The 24296-nt window shown below is 39.0% G+C and overlaps 1 protein-coding gene across 3 annotated transcripts; it reads right to left on the bottom strand.

Annotated features, from left to right (window-relative positions):
* Positions 1-133: 133 nt before the first annotated feature.
* C15 (homeobox protein C15) lies at positions 134-23563 on the bottom strand. 3 transcript variants are annotated; one of them, XM_034339639.2, is made up of 3 exons: positions 22094-23563; positions 8115-8343; positions 134-2376 (listed from the first exon to the last, which is right to left on the bottom strand). In XM_034339639.2, the coding sequence occupies exons 1-3, from the start codon at positions 22836-22838 to the stop codon at positions 2136-2138; spliced, it is 1215 nt and encodes a 404-aa protein (XP_034195530.1). In that variant the 5' UTR covers positions 22839-23563; the 3' UTR covers positions 134-2135. The 3 variants fall into 3 exon arrangements, with proteins under 3 accessions (XP_034195530.1, XP_034195531.1, XP_034195532.1); XM_034339640.2 differs by having other exon boundaries at positions 2180-2393; XM_034339641.2 differs by having other exon boundaries at positions 2198-2359.
* Positions 23564-24296: the final 733 nt, after the last annotated feature.

Here is a 24296-nt window from a genome sequence, read left to right as displayed (position 1 = left end):
AAATTGTAGGAAAATTTTAGGAAAATGTTATCGTTTGAGAAAAATATTTGCAAAACTGCTAATATGGTTTTAAGGGCTACAAAAATATTAGAAACGAAAAATAAAAAATTTCCATAAAGTGTTCCTTCGTACGTGGTCATATAAATTTATTCTGTGCGATACAATTGGAAAAATATATACAGTGTACCTTACAAAATCCGTCACAGGAAGAATGAAATTATCAGCGGAAGCAGTAGCTCCAAAATTCCAATGGTTCAGCAGGGTAATCTGCGAAAGCAGCCTATTTATTTCGACAATCTTGACGATTCTTACTTTACATCGACGTTAGGATGGTGCCTAAACAATGAAATGAAAATTTTAACAAAAATCTCTCTTACTATATGTTAAATCAATTAACAAATAAATAGTATCTAACGTGACAAGCGTTAGTTTTGTAAATGCCTGTGAATTCGCAAGGTTCTTACGATCAATGTACAATGGTTGGACAAAATAATAAAAACATTTATTATGAATTAATATGATATTTGTCAGAAAAATACATTTTTTCTCGGATGAATGTTCAAAATGAATCTTTGGAAATTTTCATTATGATTATACTGTTACCAAATAAGTAGAATTTTAATAGCAAACTTGATAAAGAATGTTTCTAATTACTTCGTCCACTCTCTGTACATTCACACTCGTGCCAATTAAATCACTTTTTTTTTCTTAATATGCACCTCCACTTCTTCATATATACAACGTTACACGTACTTACATAACATCACATCGTTTGCTAATAATTAACAACTACTGCTGTCTCTTATCTTAATACTTGTCTAATTAAGCGATTTAACACTTTGACTGTTAACATTAAAATCCCGTTGGATAATAATTTTACCTTCGATGAACCTGATTCATAATCTTTTATAATATTTAGTCCTTTTTATTGAAATCAATGAAAATGATAGTAAAAGTGTTAAGACGCTCTAACGACGACGAATCTTAAATGATAGCGGTACACTTATTTATGTATATTCATCGCGATAATATACCCTTAATTATGCTTGAAGATTCTTAAGAAATTAATATGTACAGAGTATAGAAACGTATGCGTGTGTCCGTGTGTATATGTTTTCATATAGCGTGCGCTTAATACTTCAAATAAAACGCTGATATCGTACACTATATCTTAATATGTATATCTTTAATTACACCTATCGCGCTACTATTTATACACAGATATGTTGTATCTCTGGATTAAACTGTAACAGCTGCTGGAGATTCTTTAACCTTCGAACTTAGGGATGCTGGATCAACTTTGATCCAAATCCAAAGACATCCAAATTTTGTAACAAAAGATTTTCATATTTTGAAAAAATAATAAATTAGAAATTTGTTGAATGAAAACTCATAACTTGTAAAATCATAACTTAAAATCACAACTTGTTTCTGGTTCGAATGAAGAATTTCAAAAGATTTAAATCTGTCTGAATTTCATTTTGTCCGTCCACACCTTTCCTCCAGCCCTTTAACTTCGATTCGTTGTCCCTCCGCCTATCGTGTCTATTTGACGAGGGTAAATTCTTCGAGCGAGTGACCTTACGGGGATCGGTCAAAGAGCTCTCAGGAATAATTTAACTTTCTTTTTAACTCTCTATCAGTCCTCTCGGTTCGTTAATTAAGTACGTCGATAAAATTGGCCCGTCTTGACATGATACGTTGATATTTAGCCTGGAAATAGCGCAATTAAGACGACCTCTTGATCCTCCTTCGAGATCCTTTCGCACTGTCAATAATGTCGTATTATGGGTAATAATTAGCTCTCGTGAAAAATTCTTCGAACACACCTTGATTACGCTAATAACTTCCTATTAAGAATATATTGTCGTTGAAATTGCGATGATAATCAGAATTGTCGTTTACGCTTTTAATTAATCTTGACGGAGATAAGTGAAACGGAGCGTTGAAATTCCTGATCTGAATTTCAGTCGAAAGAATCTTTAAAATTACGAAATTTAATATCGCGATACCTTAAATATAATTCCACCTTAGAATCATCGAAGTTTCTCCTCGGAGGATCACTGACGTACAGAAAGGAGCAACCTCAATTTGCTCGATAAAAGTCTTTCAATTAGAGTGGAAGGTATCAAGGTTCAGCAAATTGGTTCGGTCAAAGGTTGAGGCGGACCGTAAGGCGACGTCCATTGACCTACGGGATGCGTGAGAGCTGTAGGTGGTTGTTGTCTATCCAAACTGGCCACTGTGCTTCCTGGTGGATGGTTAGCTACCGTTGCTGGATGATAAGCTACTTTTCCAAGGGCTTCGGCTTGCAGGGACAGCATCAACCGATTCGCTGCTTGTCTTTCAGCCTCCCTTTCTTCGGCGGTTTGTCTCCTGAAACAAACAGGAGACTGAAAATGATAGAATGTTTATTTTTTTCCTTTAGCAAAGTTAACATTCTACTAGGAAAGTTAATTAATCACCGCCTCTGATATTAATTCTATCAGTGTACAATTGAAATGAGGGTAAATGTCTACAATTAGGGCCTCAACGAGAAATCAATTGAAAAGAGGTAACTTCTATGTAGTTTTGCCCCTCGGATCCAAAACTGTTGATAAAATTTTGGGGTCGCTTGTATTTTTTAAGATACATAGGTTAGGTTAGGTTATCAGAAAAAATATAACTTACCTTACGGCAAAAACTTGATCAATCAACAATAGTCTCCTTGAAAAGAATAACTTCAAAGTGTGAATTTAAATGAAGTGTTAAAAGTGGTACGAGGCTAGTCAATTCTAATCTTGATATCACGACGATTGCCCGTTTTATTGAATATTTTCTCATGATGCGTTCTCCACGCTCTGCATTCTATGAACAGGAATTAAAACTGAGCAAGGAGACTATTGTTGACTGGTCAAGTTTTTGCCGCGAGGTAAGTTATATTTTTTCTGATAACCTGACCTAACCTATGTAGGTTAGTGACGTGCTTTAAAAGTATTATCTACCCTACAAAGTCATTAACTTTTGAAAATAATGATTTTTTGTCAATATTTACCACAATATCTTAGTAAATACAAGCGATCCCCAAATTTCAACAGTTTTGGATCCGAGGGGCAAAACTACATAGAAGTTACCTCTTTTCAATTGATTTCTCGTTGGAGCCCTAATTGTAGACATTTACCGAAATGAGAGATTTTGATCAAAGTATAAAGTGTTGTAAACAATTTCTAGCCAGTCATGATTTTATATTTTTAATAAAATCCGTGAAATGTTAGATAGAATATCTCATCTAAGAAAAGCTATCGACGTTACCAACGAGTCAGCCATTTTGTGGTTCCCTAATAGACTTTGTGCTAGAAAACAGACACCCTCGAGCTACCCCTTAGCGCTCTGCCACCGACGAATCGAATTAACTTTATTACGTTTCTCTTCTGTTTTCCGCCCCAACAACCACCACTCCCCCCTCCCCTCGCTCGATTTCCTTCATCCTCTCGGCTTTTTGCTATTTGATCAAACTGATATCTCATAGATAGAATATACACTCGAATATAACTTAAATTCCTTAACTTTACATTAGCTTTGCATAATTAGAATTTTCGAGTATTTTATATTGGGAGGTAGGGGTGAACCGTACAATAAATAATATTTTGTAATTATAAATTGAACGAACGAAAATTCCTTCGCCAAGTGGACGAAACCGAAAAGTTCTTCGGTCAGAAAGGCGCCAGGTTGGATAACAGGGCCAATCAGCGAGTCGCTTTCTATACGAGCCACGAAACACCGTCGTTCCATTAGAGTTAATCTCCAGTGGTCGGTAATTAAACGGTTTCGTTGTACCTTTGTTTATCTCCGCGAGAAGCTGTTCCCATCCTCTCCTTCTATCTTCGAGGGATTTCTTAAGAAGAAGGCACGTTGCCCCCTCGGTAGCCCGTGTATCATGGAAACGAGTCGGTTCAATCGGGACACAACTCGATCGGTTGTTGCACGATTAACGACTAGAACAGCCGCCGATGTCGAGCAAAGATTTCAGATAAACCCGACTGCAATCAACCACTCGTTTATTTGTCCCTTCGTTATACCGCTCCTTGGGTAATTGTAAGAAACTCGCGGACACTTATCTGCTTGCTAGATTTTGCGGCCGATTTATGGATTTCAATGAAAATACAAATATTTTAACCATTTTTACCATAAAAATCTCTTTCAGACATACATTGAATTAATCCTTGAACAGCGGAGCCTGGGTCTATCGTGACCCAAACTAAAATTAAGTTAAAATTGGAACTCTCTCCATGGTCCGTCGTTCGAAAATTAAACTCTGTTTTGTTAAATATTTCCTATTAAAATTTTAATATAATGTAAAGTAATGGTAATGAATGAATAATAAAAAAAAAATAATAAATTGCTCTGTTTGTAATTATTATAATGACAATTTTTTCTGATTGATCGATCAATCAATTGCCAATACATTTCAAAGTAACTTGAATCGAATTGCTTTTGCAAATTGACATTTCCATAGGAATAATATAAACCGAGTGTAATTTGAACGAGAGATCTGTAATTTAGAATCTGTAAAAGTTAATTACATGTATCGTTATAATTTCTGGAAACTGGTTCCTTTACGCAACGCGTGTGGAGTTGTAAAGACCGGTGGCACTCAGCCAGCGTGTCTCCTCACGAATTACACCGAGGATCAGAAAGTACCTCGTTAATCGGATTTTTTTCCTTTCGTTCTCGGACTCGGGCCAGCCTACCTGGACTTCCTGTAATTTTCTCGGCCCGATATCAGTTTCACGTTTCACCGATACCTTTGTCTCGTCAAAATCTCGACACGAAACCGCAAGAGAAAAGAAAGAAGAAATTCAAGAGAAATTTTCTTTTTTTTAAAGATCATTACAGCACGATATTTTATAAATTCACCGGGTGTATACATCCGGATCTTCAAAGAATCTATTTATCTAATTTTGGAAGACCTGCACTTTGGAAAGTTAAGGTGGTTACGCCATTGTATCAGTGACAGCCGTGCCTACACCGGTGCGAGTAATTAACGCGGTTACCAATTAATAATTGAGGCCGCCGTGCCGATTACATTTTGCACAGCCACCCCCGTAGCTGTGGCCGGCATAACAGTATTCCCTGGCAACCTGGGACGCATTACTCTTATCGTTATGACCTTATCGTTAACTATAACTTTTCCCTAACACTTCGCCAACCTGTGCACTATAAACTTGATTTTGTCCAAACAACCAAGCAGCGATCTAATCGATTCTTTCTACGATTTGCATTGCAAAAAATCAAGACAAGAGGCCAGTTAGGTTGGCTCGTGTTTGACCGGTTAGCAGGGTGATACAACATCGGGAAGGATGAATGTTTAACGAGGCGAATCGGTGGGGTCGAAACGATCCGAATCGCGGATTCGAGGGTTTGACACTTTAAAAGCGGTGGCAAGAAGCTCGAGGAGCAGAGCGGATTCGGCTGATAGTCGGGAGGAGGGGCAGGAGGAGGTGAAGTGTTCGCAGTCAAAGCAGGGGTGGATGAGGGAGCACGAACGGGGAGGATAGGGCTGCATTATGTACGGGACAGGGCTAAGCTGTTAGGTATCTGAATTATTTAGGCCAAGTTATCTCATCTCTGCCTACAGTCATCTCGTTACTTTAAACGCAGCTGCTCGCTGGACCGCACCGCTGCGGATGCGTCGATCCTTCGGACGCGATTCACTTTTTTTTTTTCTATCGTGTTTATTGATTTAAAGTTGGGAAAAGATTTTAAGATGTAGGGAGATTAAAAATTAATTTGGGAAAACGTTTTCGAATTAGCCCAAATATGATGGCCTATTAGATTATGGTCTGCTACAATAAATGAAAGAATATTGATGAAGCGTTTATATAGACATTTTAATTACAACCTTAAGCTATTTTTTAATACTTTTTTGTCATCAAATTCTGTCAGACTTGATATGTTTTATTATCATTCATCATTTGCTATAAGTAACTGTCAGCCATTTTCTGTTTAGAATATTAACGAATGATTTACATAATTATCTTCAGGAAATTTCAAGCTTTAAACTCAGGTACCATAAGTGTTATTTTATTATACTTTTAAGTCATGAAATTATGTCAGACTGATGTGTTACGAAGGTCTCTTTCAATTCCAACAGCAAGTTATTTACATTTTTCCCGAGAACAACAATTCGTTCAGTGTTTTATGAATAATAGTCGAATAGTTTTCTGGAAACGCAGTTCCGTTATATCTCGCATTGTTCCAAGAGGCGCGGCAATAAACAGGCAAATAGGTAAAAACGAGGAATGTAAAACGCTTCTAACAATAAGAACGAGAACGGAAGAGAATGCCTTTAGAAGGTTCGTAAACGATCTAATAAGAGATCGATAACAGGACTCGGAGCAAAAATCGTTCGATGCCGTTGTATCGGAATCTCTTATTTCTTATATTCTACTGAAACCTTATATTTGTTTGTAGAATGTTAAATTTCTTTTGAAAAAAAGAAAGAAGAGACGTTAATTAAAAAGCAGATATAATTTGTATCTTAAACTATAGTTACTCTTTGTTAAAACCGTGACGGTTACAATTATTGCAGTTCTTCGGCAAGTATCTAAGAAGATGATAAAGGAAGTTGAAATTTTACAAGTCTTTTTATTACGTAGTCGCTGTCGTCGGTTGAGAAGCGAGCGTGAAATTCGATTTAGCCGCCGACGACATGCGTTATCTGTCTCAATGCGTTGAGAAATGGTAACGGTGTGACAGTTACATTAGTCTCGGTGTTCCATCGAATTAAATTTACATTGAAACGACAAACGGATCATAATTAATCTCTACATATGGAACCGTATGTAAAACGAGCATCCAATGAACGAAGGAACCTAAGCTAAAGGTAGGAGACCGCGTTTCAGAAACTCATCTTATTCTGTTGAATAAGATATCATTACCTTCTCGTTGATAACGTTAATTGAATTTATTGATTGATAATGAACTATCTGGGATATTTGGAAAATTTTTAGATGATACAAATTGAGAAATTTTTCTAAAATACTGGGCCATTTCTAAAATAATGAAAAATAAATAAAAATTCAGTGACTCGTGTAATACGAAATTATTCTTTGGGTCTGCTGTTCCTAGCCGATGTGGCACTTACTGCAATAATAGGGCCACTTTTACGACTTGCTACTCAAATCGAGACGTATCTACTGAAAATCGGGAAATTTGCAAACGTCATATTTTGAAAACCAATTAAAATCGAGTATATATATTCAAGCTTAATAAACTTGTCTTGAAAAGCACTATCACATGATCTGGAAAAAAAAATATATAGTTCCACTTAAAAAACAAAACTTGACCATTATATCTCTTAAATTAATAATGCAAAAAATTTTTCACTTCTGCCAAAACATGGTTCCCATTTTACCGTACAATTTCTATATCAACAATTTTTTGTATCATTACTAGTTACGGAATAACAGCTTTGTCACACTTGGGCTGGGACACCCTGTATATCAGAAGCAGAAGAACCCTCCTAATCACTAAAACTTAGCCACACCACCTTAAAAAATACCAGCAATTGATAAGGTTATTAGTTTCACTGAAAATAGCTTTGAAAAGTAAAGGGTTTAAACAGTTTCTTTGGTTTAAACTATTCCCCACTTGGAAAGTAGTCATCCTTCCTATCCTGATACTTCCCGGAACGGTCTACGGACGCTTTTAGAAACTCTCCTAAAGGAAGGAACTATTAGACGAGTTGCACCCCAAAGCGAATGCCTGTGGGCTCGTCTCGCCGCGTAGACGCCCCTGGTATCAGGTACCCGCGCCAGGAACGGGCCCGGTTTTATCTAAATGACGTGTTTTCGTCCTCCCTTATCTTGAAGAGACTCCAATACAGTCGACTTTCAATGCGTCCACAGATACAGGACCCGCTGCTGACCTGCTATTAACATTCCTGGACGCGGTTTCCATCTCGCGTTTTCCTTCGACAATCCAGTCGAACGCTGTGTGCCGCGTCACGTTCGAGTGTTGACCACTGAGCACGCGATACAGCGTGAACGACAGTAATTCCTTCTTTCGCGTTAATTAAAATTGTCTTCTCTATTGAAAGTCGTACGGTAGTAATACATTTGTCAGGGACTCACCTCCATTTCGTTCGTCTGTTCTGAAACCAGGTTTTCACTTGGGCATCCGTCATCTTCAACGACTTCGCCAAGGCTGCTCTTTCAGCCGACGCTAAGTATTTCTGTTTGTGAAAACGTTTCTCCAGCTCAGCGATCTGCAGCCTCGTGAAGCTGGTCCTCGGTTTCTTCCTCTTCGGTGGTGTCCTGTTTTGGTAAGGATGACCGATCCTCCTTGGGAATGCTCCAGCTACTGTAAAAAGAAAAAGAAAAGAATATTAACACTAGAACTACTAAAGGGGTCAAAATGACTGCTTTCCAGTTTCTTATTTTAAATTATAAATTTTATCGAGGTATTTTTGCTGGAATGTATGTTGGCCATTGTCGAGATAAATAATGGATATATATATTAAATTATTTTCAACTTAGAAATTAGTGTGCATCAAACGTCGGTAGTTCTAGTGTTAATAACGTTAAGACAATTCATCAAACTCCTTGTTAATTTTTCATTCTACTGTAATTGTTGCATCTATCGTTCACCCTCGGACGGCGGACCATGGAGAGAGTCGCAATTTTAATTTAATTTTGTATCTCAATTTTGCTCAGCATCTGTATGCAAGTATTCTACCGTGTGAGGTCGAGTTAGGTAGCGAACACCATGGTAAGGGAATATGGTTTACGATAACGTGCAATGGTGGCAGCGACGAAAGCCAACGCTTTGGGAAAACTATTATAAAATCGTAAAAGCGAGGCTTACGAGTTACACGGAACGATTTGCCGTCCGGTGCAAATTGTAACGCGGTCTTTGTAGTCGCCAGAGCAGGTGCATTGCGATTTCAGTGGAAGAGTATTAATAAAATTACCGTTAGCCCGATAACACCGCACCACTTCCATTACCGGACACGCCGCGCAGCTCGGGCGAAATCAAAATGAAGCTTTATCATCCACTTACGCGAAACTAGCCACGTAAATCGCGGCTAAAACTCTCGCTCGAGATTCTGTTATCGAGGCGGACGTTCATCCAGGTTAATTATCATTACCCTGATGATCAGGGTAAATAGTTTTCAATCTCAAATGGTAAATCTTATTTTCGTCGGTTAATTAATTTAAATCCTTCACCTTCCGATCGAGATACTTTTAAATTAGCAAGAAAATATAAGAATCATTCCATACATCGTTTCGTGCAATTTCATATTACACGTATGGAAATTTAGTACAGTGGTATACGTCTGCTTTGGGATACGTCCAATTCGGAATGCGTCCTGTGTGGACGAGACAAATTTTGCTCGGTATACGACTTCTATTCGGTATACGACATCAATTTTTGGTGTGAATTTTGCGTTATTTTTAAATAATTATCTCGAAGGAAAAATTAAATTAATAATCATATACGGAATTGATGTATTATTGATTGATCATACAAGTAAGGATATCATATAACAAACTATAACCGCAAAACAGGAGGCAATAAAATTTATTCCATTTGGTTTGTTAATTTAGAATCTATCATTAGGTTACATTTATATTTTACAAATTAATTATGTTAAATAAACTAGTGAATATTTTTTATAAACTTCTAGGAAATCGTTTAAATTTTGTTCATGACATAAACAGTGTTTAAATTATTTTACAACCCCATTAATGTAGGTATAATATCAATAGGAGTTGTTTTTTTTACATGAGAACGGATTAATCATTTTTACATTACTTCTTATGGGAAAGGTTGGTTTGGTATACGTCCTGTTTGGTATAAGTCCAAACATCAGGAACGGATTAAGGTTGTATACCGAGGTACCACTGTATCTACCAATTTATCGCTACTTCTAATAATAATAATCAGCCATGCACGATATTTCGTGTTTTACACCTTTCACGATGTACGCAGCCGCACAGATAAAATCACGTTTAAAAAACGCCGGTGAGATTTCGTTGAGATACAGCAACTTGTCTGTTAAAATGTTTAGATGCACGCGATTCTTTCGTTAATAGGTGTTGGATGTTAATTAGATTTCGTCAGGTAATTAAAAATGGAAATTAAATGAACCAGAGGTGTTAATTGTGTGTTGAAATTCATCATAATTCCAACTTATAAAACATTTAGTTAAAAATAAATATCATTTAGAAAAATTGGAAATTAAATATTTTCCAGATAAAATTGGACATTCAATTTGTAACAACAACTTCATAGAATTCGAGGTTTACATTGTTTCATTCAAGTTTATAGATTACAATCGAAACAGAAGAAAAATCATTGGTACTTTAAAGAAAGGTATCTCTATCAGAATTGAGAAAAATGGCGAGCAACATTACCATTTCCAATCTCGTGTAACCGTGTTTATCACATTCTTCATTCTCATTACCGCATAGCCGCGTATCATGTATCGTGGCATTAAATCTACAGCTATGCATATCGCGTTAAATGTACTTTCTGTTATTCATGCGCTATTACTACGACGGGTAAATGCTTAATGATGCCGATAGTCACGCTTCACAGGGGATAAAATACGGGAAACGATAAAACGTTTCACCGCGTGCATCGAAGTTTAGTTAATGAGAACAAATTACCTTAAAAAAGTGAACCGAGTGGTGTATTATAATTCAACGATTGAACACGCTTTCAATTCGTTGACGAATGTAATAAAAGGAATTTTTTTTTATCATCTTCGAATGATTCAGTTATTCATTGAACCGGCTTTAATGTTCGTTAATTATAAATTATCATTAAATCAAAGTCGTGATGATAATTTGATTAATTTTACGAGACGTATACGGCGTTAAATAAATTTATTAGCAGGATTATTTCATTCACAATTTCTGCACGGTGGATGATATTTATAGAGAAAAGGGCGGAGTATCGGTAAAGGACAGGGTTGTGAATGGGGGAAAGAGGGATGGATAATGGAATAATATCCAGCCGATGGCCGTTTCACCCTTTAACGATGATTCCTCGGTTTCGAGGAAACTGCGAGAGAGCCCAGTTACGTGTCAAATTTAATTTCACGGGAAATTTTCCGCGTCCCGCCATTTTCCACCACCACCACCATGAGATCATTATCGTACTCATCATTAATTTCGATGCGAAGCTTCCGGCACTGATGTTCATGGCGTATTACCGTAAAATTTAAACGCATACTAAAGGATCATGAAAATTGTTGATTTTCAAAATATAATGTTGCAAAGAAAAGTCATTAGTTAGTTCAATGTTTTGAGAGTGGTTGCATCCCCCATAATCAGAAAAGGTTAATTGCAAGAAATTACCTAAGCTCTGTTATCATACGAAAGAGAATCACATCGTAAGAGATCGAAGGAGGGAATAAAAGCGAGGTAAATTTCCGCTAATCGAGGCGGGTGGAGAACGTAATAGACGAAGGATAATAAGCAACTTCTCAAGTTCATTTCACGAAACCTAATTCCAAGCATCTATGGGAAAGCAAAGAGAACGATTCTCGTGGAAGGACGAACAGCCCTCGTTCCTTTTCAGACTTTTGCTCAACCATGTAACTGCTCATTGGCCTCTCACATTCTAATTCAGCGACAGACACGGGCTTCCTTGCGTCATCACGCTTATTAGGACGAGTCATTAGACTCCGTTACGTTATCATGCTGTACTGGCACCGTTTGCCGTCTCTCTTGTAATTCATTCGTAATTACTTTCGCAGAACAGCCGGACGCACGCACGCCACCCAACGATCCTGGCTGTCCCTGATACGTGATTTCGAATTTACGAATGATCGGAAAGTTAGATCACCTAATCGCCTCGTTATGATAACTGCTATCTGCTGCTCTAACGAAACGCTGCAAATTATCAGGGCCGATGATGGAAACTACTGCTTCTTTTCACTTTTAATCAGCCCGGTATACCGTAGTATTACTGGCACGAGGTTGTTGCATATTATATTATAAGTAGTAGAGGTGTGCGAGTACTCGATTTATTCGAGTACTCGAATTTCGAGTCAAACAATTCGGTCGGTCGAGCCGAGCCGAGCGCTAGAATTTGCCGAATTACTCGAAATCGACGTGAAACAAAAGCGAGCTACTCGAAAAAATCAAACTACTCGAATATTCGAACTGAAAATTCATCTTCAAGTAAATCGAAGTTTTACGACGGCTCGAATATTTTAGTTCGACTTTTTCGAGTAGTTCGAGTTTTGTTTCAAACAGTTCGTCGATTTAGAGTAATTCGGCAAATTCAAGCGCTCGACTCAGCTCGAATAATCGAAGCGGGTTCAGCTCGGCTTGTAAATTACGAGTACTCGCACATTCTAATAAGTAAGCTCAAACATAAATTGCGTTTTCACCGTACATGTCTAAATAATAATTTAAAAAAAAAAAATGGCCAAAATGGTAAATGCCCCTTTCTTAAAAAAAAAGAAATTCTCCAAATTTGATTCCTAACTTGTTACTGTATTAAAAAAAGAAAGAAAAATGATGAACTGTTCGTGCCCGGCGACGATATCCGGCGAGTTCTGTTCTTTTTCATGGCGGTCAGAATATCACGTCTCGGTGTCGTTAGCGTGTCTAACAACAGTCTGTCCGTTAAAAGTTATCCGATAGCGAGTTCGCCTTGGGAAGGTTGTTACCGCACAATTTTGGTTAAAATACCACGGCGACGAGTGTTTGCGGTCGAAGTATTTACCCTGACGACGTAACCTTACGACAGCGGCGCGCCGTAACCTGGTAACGTTTCAAAACCTCTAAAAAGGCAACGGTGATCTTAAGCGACGACTAGAGGCCATTACGGGGAACGATGAAAAAATATGTATACATATATGTATATATCCGCGGGTACGGGTGGAATAAAAATATGAGAAGACACGCGAGAAGGGGTGGTCAGGAGGGGTGAACGTAACTTTAATCGTAAACTCGACGGTTTATGGAGGAGCGTAAAACGTCCGTAAAAGTCGGCTTCGAAGTGCAGGCAAATTAGAACTAATTGTCGGCTGAATTTCTTACACCTTGCTGTAATGGGTCGCGCGTTTTCCATTTTCTTTTCTTAAGACTGTTGAATCTGCCTAAAATCAAACCCCTTGGGGGACAAATTTTTATTTTCATTATAGTAGACCACTTATTCTAAAAAATTCTAATATGCGCAAAACCATCAAACTGTTAAAATGATTGAGAAAATGTACCATTATATTATAAATGTCTACCTCTGTTTCACAATGTTCCTCGTTTGAACCTTCTATTTCCAACAGTAAGTATATCCTTAAAAGGTACATTTACAAAAGTGTTGGAAGCGTGAGGAGGCGTAGTCACAGAAGGGTCCAAGTTAAGAGAGTAAATGGATGGTGGTTGGGTAGGGAGGCAGGAGAATGTCTTTAAAATGTAATCAGGACAGATCGACGGATCAGTGGTGAATAAAACAAAGGGGAACCGTTGGCGGAACCGTAATGGGAGACGGTAGGAATTCGCAGCTCTTTCGAGCTTGCCCGATGAACGACAAAGACCAGCAAGAGTTTCCAAGATAAAATGCCAGGGGATTTGTATCTGCATGCAGATAGAACGAGGGTTGGACGGAACGGCAGTCTGAGGGGTGGCCATAAAAACAAGATGGCGCACCGTCGTGCCGCAAAATGGCCGGCATAAATAAAAAGCACCGAGGCGCGCGCGCGAACACGCGGTGAACGCCTTGATACCCGGTGCTAAACTTTTCTTCGAAACATCCTACGTTCTTTTCAATTTCTAACAACCGATCGGATAATTTATTTCTTAATGCTTCATCGTGAAACATTTTTATTAAGTTTTATTTAGTGAATTTTCTAAAATTTTGCTAAATTTGTCTTTATATTACATTCTTTCTGTGACTATTAGAAAAAACTTGATTTTAATTTTTTACACTTTTCTTAATAATATAAAATTTTGTCACGTGATTTAAGAGAATCTAGTTTTGTATATATAAGGTGGCGCGAAAGTAACCAAAGATTTTGAAAGAGGACAAGACAAGATTGTGGTTTCATCCTCGATGACCCAGTGAGCTTGAGAGCGTAACCTTTGCCCGTGCACCATCAGCCACGAATGACTCAAGTTTGAATCATTCGATGATGCAATCGGCAAGCGGTGACACTGGGGCTAGAGAAAGTCATTATTTTACCGAGCACGTTCTGCTCGGTAATAGAGTTTGCGGCCTTCAAAGTAAATTGTTTTCTGTGCACCATGGATTCCTCGCTGCAGCCGCCGTCGCTGCGAGACGGATTTCAAGTCGAATTACGTTTGAACTTTGCATTCGTTCAATCCTTTAGCGATGATTTATAACGTGAATTGTTGAGACCAAAACAAGGATAAAGTATTAAAATGGACCATTAATTAAGTGACAGAGTAGAACAACCCCTCTTTCCGCGCATCCACTTAATCCTCACTGATGATATTCAGGAAAATTACACGATTAATCCTTTGTGCCTCACAAGGGAATATTCAAAAGTGGATGGTAGAGTTGCTCATCCAGACTATGTTTATTCGAAAGAGCATGAAACGAGGTGTTTATGGTGCAATTTTTGGGTATCATTGGCTACGGGTTCAAAAGTTATGAGACTTTGAAATTTTCATATTTTTAAGTGCAAATGATTAAAAAACATAAGAAATCGAAATATGAAGTGAAAATTAAGTGTAAAAGTGACAAAGGCATGAATTTGAGATGATTAGATGATGTTTACTAACAATTAAGATGAGTTTCAGGGAAAATTGCATCACACATGCAATTTGCACTCGTGTGATCATTTGCACTTAAAAATATGAAAATTTCAAAATCCCATAACTTTTGAACCCGTAACCAATGGCACCCAAAAATTGCACCATAAACCCCCCGTTTCATACTCTTTCCAATAAACATAGTCTGGACGAGCAACTTTACCATCCATACTTTTGATCATTCCCTAGTCGGTATTTTTCAAAGTGTCCTATAATTCTCTTCAACAATATATGCTACCAATATGATCATGGAAAAGGGCATAAGCAATTTTACAAATGTATCGACGATATTCCTGTCGCATCGAATGCGGAGGAACTCTCGAACTGACAGCGAAGGAGATTGAAACGTATCCGTCAAACTCGATCACATCCGTTACCGAGACGGAAATATACAATCCTGCCGGAACAATGGCTGGCCGTGTATCATGCGGTACCCTGGGAATCCACTTTGGACGTGCAATTTCCACCGTAATGCTATACATAGTCCGAATCTTTACGAGCTACCGTGAATTATAAAAAGGTTATCATATTCTCGGATCGACCTGTGTGCCGATACAACGTGGTTATCACAAGCGTGTAATTGAACACAGCTGCGAAATGAATTCGTGGAAAACGTATCCTCTGTTGTAGGAAATTACCCTTTAACCACCCTTCCCGATGTATGGCTCGAAGATTATTCCGTGTTGCAAATCGAAACGTTCGCGAGAATTGTTTTCTGTTGCAAAGTGAAATCGAACGGGTTACTGGCTCTAATTAAAGTCTTTCGAAGAACACCATTGCAGGTTGCGAAAGCACAGGGATAACTGCGCCGCTGTTACGGTAATGGGAGTGCTGGTGCTTTGTTAGTACTTAACTTAGGAAAATGAAAACTAAACGTTTCCAGGAATGTAAACGTTTTCGATGCCAAGTCCAATAAAGGAAATTGCTCGAGGGCGGTTGTAACAGCGAGAAAATGTTAAGAGTCTTTAAGATTAATTAATGTTAAAGAAACGGATTAGCCGGAACAAGAATCATCCCTAGGATGGTTGTCTATAAATTTGCTACTAAAGTACTAGGCCGCCATCCGCTTCGTGGATGACATACTGGAGCGAAGCGATCGATTTGCAGTAAAAGTAACTTTAACAGAGTTGGGACACAATATAGCAATTGAAAGTAGAAAACCCGTGTTTTAAATCACGGAACACGAATTCAAAGCTCGCGCGAAAGCGTAATTCCGACTTCTCTCATAGACTTAACATGGGTATCGGTTTCTGTGACCATTCCTGAAGAACACAACCGATCTCTGATTTTATCTATATAAAAAAAAATTAAATGCTGTTCGTTGGTAAGCGCATCACTTAAGAACGGCTGGACCGATTTGGCTAATTTTTTTTTTAAATGATCGTAATAGTCCAAATAAGATTTGTAGGGAAAGAAAAATTGGAAAAGTAGCCCGGAAAAATGAAAGTGTTTTTTTCTATGGGATTTTTGTATGAACTAAAGACCATAACTCACTATTCGAACGATGGATGTGCGTAATTCTTTTTTTTCTCATTTTTACTTTGTTTACATATTTCCAATAACTTTTCACAAATTCACAAAACGATCACAAACAAATTTATTGAAATTTGGACAGACCAATGTCTGTCGGGTCAGCTAGTTTTATATAATCACTCACAGTGACCACTGTGATCGGCTTGCAAAGAATGGTCAAAATTGATAATCTAGATTTTGAGTTAAAAAGTCACAAAAATCCCGATCAGTCGTTTAATAGAGGAACTTTGCTCCAATAATACTTATTGTTAGTTAAAGCTAAAGAAAAATAAAAGAATCAACGAGGAATATCAGAAGATCATAAGAGAAGTGTTCGGTAACTCTTAAGCAACAAAGTGCTAACTAAAGATCCAATGAATTTGTTTCCCGGTTCCCAAAGGGAAATTAATAAGGTCGCTGGGAGAAAGTTAAAAAATTCTCCGTTACGTTCGATCGAAGGATGAAGAAAAAAAAAAGTAAGATAGTAGACTACGAAGTACCGATCATTTCTCAAACTCCTATAACTTGATATAAACCACCCCTCGACCTAACGTACGAACCATGGTGGTACGAAGTGAACCAGCGGTGTCTTACATTATCGATATTACGAGGCGTCGATAAAAAATCACATAAAATTAAGCAAGCCCCCACGTGCTCGCGATAAAACTTCATGCCATAAGTATTTTTGCATCTAAAGAGCCTAGTATAATTTTTCTATATATTTATTATTAATTTAACTTGGGGTGATATTTCATTCCCCATAACCTTTGTTAAGATATATGTACATATATATTAGAGAGTAAGTTTGAATAATGCAAAAGATTCTCTTTCAAAATGAAACTCGCTTTACTTAGCGCGAAATTATTTTAATCAGAAGCTTTCTTCGTTGAAGCAAGCAAGAAATGACAGAAACGTCATGTAACTAGAGTATAATAAATTTTTAGAATATATTTATACCATTCTTGGTGCTAAAAGCACGACAAAATCTTTGATACTCGAAACACTGCTGTATTATGGAACTGGTACATGTTTGTAGCAAAAGTACCAGCAGAATGATTTTAAAATTCATCTAAATTAAAGAAACAATTCCCAAACCCTACATATCACGCAAACATCTCGCAGAATTGAGTCGAACACGCTCAAACACCAACGTGTCCAAAAACAAAAGAGAACAACAGTGAGATTGTTAAATCGCTCCTATGGGAATTGTTAAAGGCGCAAGAAGGAAAGGTGAATCGAATCTGCGTACATCATTGATCGGCTGCGTGTATACACGAATTATCTATACGTTATGACGGCTAACAGGATCAGGGTCTAGTGAAATTTACTCTGACATTCGCGAAGACCTACCCGCAAATCCCTCGATTTCTCCAGGGACATGGAAAAAATCGCGAATGATACGTTGGAAACCGATGCACGCCAAAGTATCGTCATCCCGCTAGTTATATCCGGTCAAAAGATACTCTGCTATGCTTTTCGAACACCCTAGGACGAGTTTCAGCTGATTTTTCAGCGAAGAGTTTGCTTAGGGTAGTCGGCTTGAGAAAGCGTCTAAACGGTTCCATCTGGAATGGAAACTTGAAGCAAGGTGAATGGCTCGCCACGCTAATTGTCTGCAGCAAAATTAAACTGAAGTCACGTTAATTATGTAACACTCCGGTCTGCGAAGCAGGCAATGTGCGGCTGGTACCTGGAGATACGGGGTGATGATGGACGAGCATAGCGGACCTTAGCAGGGGCTGCCAAGCTCGAGCAGTGAAATCCCTAACTCAACGCTAACTCGATCAGTCAACGCCCATCGTGGCGTTGCCCGGCACTAATCTGCCTCCAGATTAATTACTACGTAATACCGGTTTGAATAATTATCGTTTCTAGGGCAACCCGAACATCCTGACTCTACCTTGCACACCTGACACCCTTATTCTATTTAGCGGTTTTATCAGTTGAACAGGTTGCACCCTCGCTTCTTAACAAACTAAGGAGACCAAAAGCAACTAGATTAAATTCTTGTACTTAATTAAAATTAAAATTTTTATCTAAAAACCATAGAGAATAGTTTTTCGCCAAAGGGCTAGAATCCCAATTACCTGGTCCAACGATATCATTTCGGTTGAAACGCGATGAAAATCACGAAATAAAAAGGAAAGAGGATACAAGCGTGTGAAGAAATAATTCGTCCTTCGACCACGAAGATCAATCCTCACTGTGGGAGTTCCGATTCGGTAGCCGAGTGTATCTGACGGCGTAGCTACCGGTACAGTTCCTTCGAAAATTAAAAAACGACCTGATCCGCGGAATATACAGGTACAACGGATCGTGTATACACAGAAGGTGGCGAGGATTTCATCGAAGGAGCATGGGGTCCGAGACGGCTGCAACGAGCAGAGGGATTCTGGTTTTCAGCTTTCGGTCACGCGATGCCTTTTTTCTCTGTTCCCGGTACCCGGTTATCTTCAGCCTCGGGCGGTAAACCTCTACTTTTCGTCCATTTTTCTACTCTCTTTTACCACGACGCGACGCCCTTCTTAGACGCGATTTATTTCCTTCCGATCAGCCGCTGTCGCGATACCAATCAACAGCACTTAACATTCGGATCTGTTCTCGAAATGGATATGAAATGAAATGGACGTGTCTGCTTTGGTGTCGTGAATGCATCGTTTAACCAATCACGGCACGGCTTAAGTGCAATCGGTTCCGAGAAGCAAGAAATCGAAAGCGAGTTATGACCGGATGGAAAGTTGCGACTTGTTGATTTCATGAAGAATGTGTCGAGTATAGCTCTTTAACTTGTTTATGGTTTCTATATTAGATCCAATTAATCATCATATCTAACTTTTATGATAGTAATAGAAAATTTATTAATTGATCAATAATATTATTAGTAATTAATATCACGATGTGTCTTGATTCATAGCTATTTTCACTGTGACATTCAACGTGTTAATAAACTTAAGACAAATGTTTACGTCCATTCAGGTGGCAGTGATTCACCCTACGTGTCACTGAATCTCAAACATGGTTCGCTCTTTTTGCCTGCAAGACTCAAATTGTTATACCATTTATGGGTATCGCCAAAGGTCCGCTCGCACCTGACATGCCTTGAAACATCCGCTTTCAAAACTCGCGAGAAACATGCGATATATCTTTTGTCAGTCACATACTTATGCGTGTTATTTTAATTGCCTGCGATTTAATCTCAATCTTACCCTTTACGAACAGAGTAATTTTAAATTTAACTTTGACTGGACCAGCACACGTTGCATTCGTATGTGATTCGGTTTCTACTCTAAAAGGTTCACCTTACACGCTACCGCCCGGAGGGTCGAAGAGTCTTTGGCTTACAATTAGAGAAATCATCCTCTGTCAAATCGGCAAGATTGTTTCTCTGAACGTAAATTGCCCTCTAACCACCGAACTGTTCGCCGGTTCCGTATAATCCTGGTCAAGTTTTATAGAACAACTTTTACGATAATTGGTCGAGAAAGATTTTAGACGGCTGAAATTTTCCCCTTCGCCCTGAACCGAAATGTAGAATTAAGGGCTGAAATGTCAAGAGCAAGGTGCCGAGCCGCGTTTAACTTGCGCCTCGACGATGATAGCTTTTTTGTAACTGTTACGTGAAAAATTAGAGGATTGTGTTTTTTTGAATTAGTCTAGGAAATAAAGAGAAAGATCGTGGGAAAACAATATAAGCGACAGTTTTAACCACTTCCGTTAGTTCTCGCCGGTTTCAAGTTGAAATATTAAACGATCAAATACTATTATTATTTTAATATGTACTAATCAAAATAATCGTTCACACGAGGGTATTATTTACCTATACTTAGTTTTTTGGATAAGCGAAAAGTGTTGGCATAATAGGTACGAAAAATCTCGAGGTGAAACCTTTTCGCCCTGCATCGCCATTTTCCCTACTGTGAAACCTACCGTGCTTCGTACTGTACACCAAAAATAAAAATAGAATAGCCCAAGCTTTTAAAATGAGAAAGATTGAAAGTATTCAGCTACCGCGTACACCGCTATCAAGCAAACCGAGTCGAATTAACTAACGCGTCTCGTTAGCGGAAACGTGGGTTAGATAAAAGGGAACGGTTCATTGCTCGGGACTGGTTCCGAGGCTCGTCACTTTTTAGCAAAGCCATGGACGGTTATCCGCACGAAAAAGCGAGAAACACACACAGGACGAGGGTTTATCGAGCGGGTTCGGAGGAACGTGAAGACTTCAACTTGTCTGCACGCCATTAAAATGTCATACCGGCGACCGACCGTGCACACACACACCTATCGCACACACGTGCACGTGTTTTCAACGGATTCGGTTCTAGCTGATCGTGACGACGGCAAGACTGAATAATTTCCTGGCTATTCATAATTAACATCTAAGTACTATACGCCTGACTATCGTTCTTCCATAGACACACAGTCACACATGCTTAACCTTTCCACTATTAAGGGTGAATTTGTCTCAACTTTTCGGACGAAAGTTCTTGAACGTAAAATTCTTGTATATTTATTTTTAACAGTTCTCAATTTAACACCTGGGAGGTTTGAGTTTGAAAGGTGATTTCATCCCTTAAATTGTGTCATCACAGCTGAAATAAAGTACATATCTATTATTTTTAACTGTTCTGTAAGCCTATAGTGTTTCATCGACATCCGAGCCGAGGCATTCTTGACACCTTCTTGTTAGACACCTCTGTTCTTCAATCGTTTCCTATTTTTCAATTTTCTATAAAAAGAGTTACTATTAGTGTATAAGAAATTTATACACAGAATAGAAATAACTCTCTAAAATAGAAATTTTGATATTGTTTTGATTCTTGTCTTCAAAAATAAATATTTCTACTGTCGTTAAAGCATAAATGAAGTACACGTGCTTTTTCTTTGCACGATGACAGTAGGAATCACAAGCATTAAAATCTCCATTATTCGCAATCTGCGATCATGGAGCATTAAAACGTAAACCGCAATTTACTCGGAACAATGTCATTTTACATCAAGGTATGCGTAACCGGAGAATAATAATAGAATTGTTATAATCAGAAAATGTGGTTGATGAATAAGAATCAAGGTCTATGTAAACTGACATTTTTTGTGTTCGAACGATGGCAGCATAAATTAAACTTGAAATTAAAGAAAAAAAGATGTAAATTGCACAACAATAATAGTATACACACAGAAAATTAAATGGGTAACGATTTAATTAATGATTTTAACACTCGATTTCATGACAACGTTTAATCTTGTCTGGCGTGTGAGAATGTGTTTTATAATAAATTACAAAATTTATAAGTTTGTTTTCGTCGTTTAAATAAATTTACCTCTTAATTGACACGAAGCGATACTAGTAGAGTGCAAAAGAAGAAAAATGAAATTGGCTATCCTTAAACACGTCTACACGCTAATTAACGATGAAAACAAATGTTGAACAGCTGATAAGGAAAGTTGCTCCTTTTCCTACGCGTAATTACCCTCTTCTAAGTACACGTATTTTATCATAAAAGTGTTAAGTATTTAGAAAAATCATTTAAGCAAACATGTAAATCCCTATAGATCTTGACAAATAATTACCATTTCCATCTTTTTATATATTTCAGTTTTTATCATTTAAATGTAGTTTCTTTACATTATTCATAACCAAGATAGCAAACAAGAAAATCTTTCTATAATAAAAGCATTCTGTATGAACCGATCTAATAAATCATTTCAACGCATCATCACAATAAATAATAACCCCTACAAGATACCCGATCCCATCGGGGAGGTTAAATCTCCGACGACGCGTCGGTGTCCCATGATTCTTTTACCTGCCAGCCTGTCCTTCAGGTGCGGGTGTCCCTGGAGCGGATGTGCGGCAAGGTTTGCCAACAAGCTCGCCCTGTGAAGACCCGCCGCCGCCGCTTGCTGTTGGCTATGTTGAAGAGCTTGTAAACTCCAAGGTGGTATCAAGGCCTGTGCGGGCAGAGCACCCGTTGGTGTCCCATTAGCACCGGGTGGTCGGTGGGCAGGGACCCTGATTACGCCTCCGCCGGTGTATATCAGTCCGGATCCGGTTGGGAAAAGTCTGAACGGCGCCAACAGATCCGCCGTGCTTGTACAGTGAACCGACGACGAGGAATTTGTCTGAGTTTCGGCGGTACTTCCGGTGTCGTCATCGTCCTTCTCGGAGAGTTTCTCTTCAATTTCGTGACCCCACGATCTTCTGCCATCGTCCAAATTCATCGACGAGCCAACATTATTGTTGCTCTCCTCCCACGACCATTTTCGTTCTTTATCACTGTCCAAGTCCTCCGAGGAGGGGCTCTTCCGGTTCTGAGACCTATTGTCACCCAACAGACGACTTATACTGAACGGATGACTCCTCGGCGATTCATTCTGCAACGTTCTCGAACTGGTCTGACTCGGAGGAGGGGAATTCGAGCACTCCGAGTGCTCCTGCGGTAAACGACGATTGTCGTGAGTATAGTTACGCGGACTACAACTTCCGGAGTCCGAGTCGTCCACGTTGATCTCCTCCGTCGCATCCGCGTCGCTGTCACCGTGAACTGACATACTGTCCTTCCAATTAATTCTAATTATTTCTGATTCTTTCAAGATCGTGTCAATTTATTATTCACCGAAAGACGCTTCGAATGCTCATCCTGCGCCTCTCTCCTTCTCTGATAATCACTGATGAATTCTTAATAAGAAACTTCAATTTATGCGAGAAGATTTATGGAAGTTTGTCTTAAGTGTATTCATCCAACATTTGGCCCATTGTGTACTCCGATCCATCTGACGGCCATATTGCTGTCGTACCGTTCCAGTGTCCTCTATGGAGAGATCACCGATAAACAAAATTCCACGATCGTCCTTCCAAAAGTCTCACTGATATAACACCGATAAATTCCTCTGGTGTTCATCCATGGGCACACAAGTTCACATTCGTCGTGGATACACTATCGTTTGCGAGTCACTGTTCACTTCTGATGCCAAATTATCAAACAAGTATACATAAACTATATAATGTTCCTGGAGGATCAATCGTAAAATTAAATCCCGCAATTGATATTATAGCGTTGGGTTAAGATCAGTCGTTCGATGGAACGATTGTTCGGATTTGAAAAATGACGCTGGACACGCGGAAGGATGACGCGAACGGTTCACGTGGTACTGTAATTGGAAAAAGGGCAGCGTTTCCCGTACGGAACTGGATCCGTGGTGTGTTGAGACGTGAATCCAGGTCGTTCGCGACGAGAGAGACGGGACGTTTGTGAGGGAACCAGAGAAACCGGATGGTTCATCCCTACCCACGGTACTGCGACGACTCGAGCAGGGACCCGGCGTCCCGACGTACGGTATCGCCTACCACGACGCCTCTGACCAATCGTTGCCCACCTGGATCCGCCTACCAGCGCGCCGATTGGCGAACGTTAAATTGATACCTATTTAACATTTGAGCAGAATGTTGCAGGCGATCGCCTTTTTCTCCTATATTATTTATTGCCCGATCGTCGTGCCTCCTTTTTTCGCCTCCGCTTCTCTTCCGTCTCATCCTCTTTCATCTTACAAAAGCTTCCTCCTTCTTCAACTGTGCAACTCGATGTCCTCGTTTCGCTGCAGAAACGTGCCGCATCGAGTTGAAGAAGCGGAGGGACTTAATTACGACGAATATCCTTTTACCCTCCCTTCTCTCCCCCCCCCCCCCTTCCATCTTGAGTCGCCTCCTCTTTCTCTATCCCCTTCTCGCATCCTAGTCTACCTCCTATTGTCCTTCTCCTGTTCTCCAGCCTTCTTACGGTAGAGTTCCTTCTTGTACCTTGCCTTTTATCGCGCTCCTGCGATGGAGTTCCTGTCTCTCTTCTGCATAGTCTTCGGGAACATTGAGCAAAAGGCCAGACGATTTGCCTTTCTCGTTTAGGATGACGAATGAGAAATCTAGCGATGGGCATTCGATACTTTCTATTGCAACTTTTTTTTTATCGTTGGATTCTATGACAAATTCAGCCATTTTGTTGGGCTATTACAGTG

Source organism: Osmia lignaria, chromosome 10 (genome assembly GCF_051020975.1).
Source record: "Osmia lignaria lignaria isolate PbOS001 chromosome 10, iyOsmLign1, whole genome shotgun sequence".
Taxonomy (NCBI): Eukaryota; Metazoa; Arthropoda; class Insecta; order Hymenoptera; family Megachilidae; genus Osmia; species Osmia lignaria.
This window is presented reverse-complemented; position numbering and strand designations above follow the sequence as displayed.

Coding starts and splice junctions, on each gene's coding strand:
- C15 (XM_034339639.2), bottom strand. CDS start 22,838: ATGTCAGTTCACGGTGACAGCGACGCGGATGCGACGGAGGAGATCAAC. Junction 8,344..22,093: donor CCTGAAGGACAGGCTGGCAG/GTAAAAGAATCA, acceptor TTCTTTTTACAG/TAGCTGGAGCATTCCCAAGG. Junction 2,377..8,114: donor AACAGACGAACGAAATGGAG/GTGAGTCCCTGA, acceptor TGTTTGTTTCAG/GAGACAAACCGCCGAAGAAA.